General features: G+C 63.3%; 1 protein-coding gene across 1 annotated transcript in view; it reads left to right on the plus strand.

The window, feature by feature from the left end:
- The first annotated feature begins 8 nt into the window (after window positions 1-8).
- Window positions 9-5575, plus strand: part of TTYH2 (tweety family member 2) — a 28344-nt gene continuing 22777 nt past the window's right edge. Inside the window, exon 1 of the mRNA XM_012732988.1 lies at window positions 9-163. Coding sequence (XP_012588442.1) covers window positions 35-163 — 129 coding nt within the window. The 5' untranslated portion in view covers window positions 9-34. The remainder of the gene's footprint in view (window positions 164-5575) is intronic.

The following is a 5575-nucleotide window of genomic DNA, read 5'->3' on the forward strand; positions in this document are numbered from 1 at the left end:
CTGGGGCGGCGGCGGAGGCCCACTCGGGCGAGCCATGCCGGCCGCGCGCGTGGAGTACGTCGCGCCCTGGTGGGTGGTGTGGCTGCACAGCGTCCCGCGCCTCGACCTGCGCCTGCAGCCCGTCGACAGCACCTTCAAGCCCCGCGATGAGAGTTACCAGGAGGTGAGTCCCAGCCCCGAGCCTCGGCCGGCCGGCGCCCCGAGTGCCGCCGCCACCCCTCCTCCATTCCCCAACTCGGCCAGCGCCTCCCCGAACCCCCGCCCCCGCTCTCCCCGGAGGCCTTTCCCCTCGGCCCCGGGACCCGTGGCCTGCGGCCAAGCGAGCCTCACGCGCCCGGAGCCTGGAAAGTGGGAGTTGAGCGGCGGCGGGGAAGGGGAGCGAGGACGCGGGGGCGGCCGGCCGCGGAAGGGCGCCGCGGGCGTCCGGACTCGGGGGCGCGGTCTACCCCAGTACCCGGGAAATTCCTGCGCGAGAGCTGCGGGAACCCGAGGCCGCCCGATGTTCCTTCTCCCTGGTTGCCAGACGAGCGCTCTTGCGGGGGCTGGTGACCAGGAGAAGTTTGGATGGAAGCTGTGGAGTCCCGAGGCGGTCTTGGGGCACCCTCCTCCCTGCCCCTGGCGGCGCGGCGGGGCGGCCCCTCGCTCCCCTGCCTGGGCCGCTCCGGGAAGCCTGCGGGGCCGGGAGGGCTGACTTGTCCCCGGAGCCGAGCACCGACGGCCACGTGTGTGTTTGGAGAAAGACAGGCAGCCCCCAGCAGACCCTTCCCGGCCCCCAACGCAGGCAGCCCAGCTAGTCCCGGACTTCTGGAGTCTCCGCTTCTTGGCCAGTCACTTCCTCCTCTTCTCCCTTTTGCCCTTTTTCTGCTCTGCTGGTATGCCCCTCTGGGGTTCCTGACCCCCAGCCTTCCCACCCAGACACTGCTGCAGAATCTCCAGAAATTCCCATGTCTCTCCTAGCCCAGTCCAGCCCCAGTGGCTCAACTGAGTCATTTCTCAGATAAACCAAAGACCCAGGGGCTGCAAAGGCCGGGGTGGGGCCCATCCTGATCGCTGCCAGTTCTGGGACTTTGACCTGGGCAGCCCCACCTGCCGTGTCTGGTTCTCGGGCTCCATCTCCCTGTGTGGGGCTGGCAGGGGTGGTGGCTGCACTGGGAGTCAGCTGCTCTCCCCCCTCCTCCCCCCATCCTCCACACACAGCCCCCCCAGGCCTTCTCCTGTGGGGGAGGGGGGAGGATCCTGATCCAGAAGGGTGTGTCGCACTGGTGACAGGGAGCCTAATAATATCCCCTACTGTCCCTGCCACTCTCGGGTCTGGGCAGATGGTGCCTGTCCTTCGAGGAGGAGGGGGCAGCAGGACCCCTTCCTGCCTTTCGGGGAGAGCACACCATCGAGCCCAAGGAGGCCCCGTGCCCTCCAAATCGCCCCCTCCCGCTCCCAGAGCCCAGCCCCTGGAAGTCCTGTTCCCCACCAGGGGCTCTTCCGCTCCTCATGAATGCATGAAAAGAGGCGGATATGATTTCAGAGACAGCTGTTGGGGGGTCCCAAACCCTGGGCCCCAGATCCTGTCCCAGGGATATCTCCAGCCACAGTTCAGAGGAAGTCCAAATAGGGAGTAGAGAAGACCCCGGTGCAGTGTGGGAGGACGAGCGCCCCACCCAGTGCCCCGGACAGCACCTGTCCAGCCGCAGCGTGGCCGGTGGAGCGGAGCCCGCCCTGCCCTTCAGCAGCGTGTGGAGGTGGCAGAGGCGCCCAGAGACCCTGGCACTTGTGGCTGGCCTTGGATGACTCCAGGGGCATCCCCTCCCCCGGACCAGGGCTCTGGCCCCGCGCACCCTCCCCCTCCCTGACCTGAGACCCGGATGGGGCTGGCGTGGGGGCCAGGACGGAAGTCCGCGCTGCTGTTATTGAAGGCGCCTCCTGGCTTGGTTAAGTTCCCCCATGGCTGTCCTCCTCTGCGCCCCCTTTCCTCCCGAGCGCAGTGCCAGGGCCAGTGACCGCCGCAGAATGGGCGCCAGCATCATCTCGGCTCTCAGTGAACCTGACGGGACAGTACCTGCCAGATGTGGGGTGCACACTGCCCCCGCAGCCGGGGCCTTCTGGGCATGGTGCCACTGCAGCTAAGACTCGCGGGGCGGGGGCGGGGCCCCAGCCTCACATCCCCGTGCAGGTTTGGGGGGGTAGTCCGTGCACAGAGGCCCCCACAGCGGGTCACAAGACCCAGTGACAGGCATCAACAGCTGGCTTTGAGGATCAGCCTGCTGCCCCAAGTACAGTACCCCTGGGGTACAGAAAAGACTGAAAACAGAAGCAGGAAGGACTTTAGCTCACCCCAGATGTCCAAAACAGTGCAGGCCTGTGGTCACGTACACACTGGCACATGCACACCCCAAAGGCTCTGGAGATGGACCTGGGCCAGCGCTGGGCCCAAGCGGAGCTGGGGGGCAGGGGTCTGCGTGCTCTAACCTGGAATCCCCGAGTCTGGTCATTCTCAGAACTCTCCTGAAGAAGCCCGGCCCTCACCACCTGCTTGGTGTGAGGGAGCAGTGGACGGCTCCCCACCTCCCCTAGGCCTTGAGCAAGAGTCCTTGTCAGACAGCCCAGCCTCTGTCCTCCGGCCCCTGGGAAGGTGGCCTTGGGTTGGCACAGCGGGTAGGGTGGACCTGAGGGCGGAGGAACAGCCTGACCCTCTGAGCCCCGTCAGGCTACCCCATGGGGCTGTGGCTGGCTGTGGGGACGGGACTTTGTCCTGCGGGGAAGCGGGCCTGGCCTCCCCCGAGACTTCGCACCTTTGTCGGTGAGAAGTGGAGCTGGGGATGAGCTCCTGGAAGGTCCCGACAAGGTAGTGGGCATCAAACACGTGGCCAGCGTCACTCTCACTGCTGGGGAGAAGGGAGCCCACTGTCCAGGTGTCCATGGGTAGGTTTGGGAGACACAAAGAGGCCTGGCCTGCTGTGACTCCCAGAACAAGCCAGCATGGACCCCAGAGCAAGCCCGTCTGGCCTGGCCCGTGTGTCACCATCACTATCCAGGGGAGGGAGACCAGACGCTGGTGAACAGCCCCCCAAGAGGCTTTGGTAAGCTGTCCCAGCTTTCCTGGCCCTGCACCCCTAGACTGCCGTTCCCAGGCACACACGTGGAGCCGCAGGAGAGCACCCTAATGTGTAAGGCCGGTGTCACATGTCCACGTGGGACATGTCCACGTGGGGGGGCAGACCTCAGCCTGCCTGGAGGGGAGGGAGTTAGGGCTGGACCGAGGACCACAGGGATCCCACACCCCACCTAACTTGGGGGCAGGACTCTGCAGGACTGGCGGAGCAGGAAGCCCAGCTGAGGGTGGGATGAGGAAGCCCCATTCACCCAGGCTAAGCATTGAGTCACAGTCAGCGGACAGTCACGCTGCCCCTCACTGGGGAGCGTTAACCCTTCCAGTCGCTGGAAGGGGCCTCTCCCTCCCTCCCTGTGCTCCGCTCCCTCCCCCTGGCCTCCCCCCCACATACACCTGGGCTGGATCTTTCTCTAAATGTCTATGGGGTGAGGGCTCAAGCTGCTCTGCACCCCCCACCCCAGTACAGAAGCCCCTGGGGGTGCAGCATTGGTTTTCCCAGAGTAAAAGGGTCACTGCTGCCCACCGCCCCCTCTCTTGGGTCCGGGTTTTGACCTGGGCTTTCTCCCTGCACAGTGACAACCCAAAACGAGTTGAAGTCACTTTGGTGAGGCGAGAGGCTGGGCCGGAGCTCTGATGTGGGCGCTGCGGCTGGGCGCTGGGCAGGGTGGCGGGGGTGGCTGCCAGGCAAGGGAAGGCTGTGGAGGGGGCTGGGAAATTGTCTTTCCTGCTCGTCTGAGCAGGAGGGCTTGGGACTGGCTCCCTCCCGACAGGAGGCTCAAGTCCTCCCCCACCCCCCACCCCACTCCCGTGGCGTGGCGCCTCGCAGTGTTAATTGGGAGCAGGGAAATAATTGCCTGCTGGAGGCGGGCATCAGCAAGCGGCCTGCGGGATGGTTCTGCATCAGCCCTCCGGCCAGTCTGCCCAGCTCCTCTTACTTCCCCTTCCCTCCCTCCGCGGCCCCTCCCCTCTGCGCCCCTCCCTGGGGTGAGCTCCAGGCGCGAAAGGTGAACCAGAGCCTGGAGTCTGGGTTTCCCCACCTCTGAGGCTGGAGCAGCCCCGCATGGCTGTAACCTCATGGCGGCCGGCTGCCCGGCTTGGCGAGGTCGCGGTGCCCGGCTGGCTCCCCAGCCAGGGGTTGGAGCTAGGAGAGAATGAAAGGAAGCCGGCCGCAGGGGCAAGGGGGCTGTGGTTTGCAAGATTGAGATGGCAGCAACCCAGGTCTTGACCACTTCACAGGCCCTTCCTCGCTTGCTGGGGGCGGGGGTGACAGTTGGTAGAGCCAGTGGGTTTTCAGCTCGGGCATAGATTGAGAGGAGGACCTGCCAGAAGCAGGCTGGAAGTCCAGGGCAGCCACGGGGAGGTCTGGATACGAACCAGCCCCAGTCTAGTCTAGAGGTTTGTATGGGTTTTGTTACTTGTTTAACATTAGCAGTAACTTACAGGAAAGTGCGTCGTCTGAGGCACACGCCATGTGTGACGCCATCCGCATCGCACACCTCCCTGCCCGATGCCCCACACTACTTCCTCCAGGTGAGCTCCCCTCCCACAGGTGGCTACTGTTGACACCTAATTAGCACAGACACAGACCTACCAACAGTCTTTGTCTGGCTTGTTTCCTTCAGTATTGCATCAGTAGAGACATCCACTGCTGTGTAGTAGCAGTTCGCTTTTCACAGCTGCGTAGTATTCCATTGGCTTTTTTTTTTTATTAGATCTATTTATTTATGCATATAAAAGCTATGGTACAGGCCGGAGGTCTGGGGGGTGAGAGGATTCACCAGCGACAGAGTGGAGAGCAGAACAGGCCGGCTGACTAAAACACACTGCTGAGCAGAGCAGCGGGTGGGTCAGGAGAGGTCTGTCAAGCCCTGTGGGTCACCCCCCTGGTTGGGAATCGAACTCGTGATGCAGTGGCTTCAGACAGCTTCACAGTGCTGTGCTTTAATCTGTTGTGCCACCAGGAAGGGCCCCTCCATTTGCCTTTTTGGTCAGTAACAGGCTGCACATTGGACAGTGGGCCCAGGTGGCTGTACCATTGCATCTTGGTGTACGGTATCTGTGCCACTTCTGATTGTGTGATTACACTGCATGCTTGCACAAAGGCAGAACCACCTAGAGTGTGTCCTGGTCATTCAGCTCATGGCCACTAAGACGCTTCATATATAGCCATCCTCTCACTGGTGGGCGTGTCTCTAGAGTGTGTCTGTCCCTGCTGTGAGCATTCGTGTGGCCTCATGGGGCACCCACCTTCCTTTCTATGAGGAACTAACCCATCATGGAGTCCTGGGCCATGGGGTTCCCGCACATTGGTAAGGGGGTTCCTGGATTACAGCAGAGCGACCTCAGCATGAGGCGGCCATGTCAAGTAGGAGGAAGGCTGAGCGTCGGCCGTGAGGCGTCCTGGAGAAACCAGGACGCTGCACTCTGGGCACCAATCGGCATCTGCCAGGCCCAGGGCTGTGGACTTCA

The sequence above is a fragment of the Condylura cristata genome, unplaced genomic scaffold (genome assembly GCF_000260355.1).
Source record: "Condylura cristata isolate star-nosed mole 26May11 unplaced genomic scaffold, ConCri1.0 scaffold00038, whole genome shotgun sequence".
Lineage (NCBI taxonomy): Eukaryota > Metazoa > Chordata > Mammalia > Eulipotyphla > Talpidae > Condylura > Condylura cristata.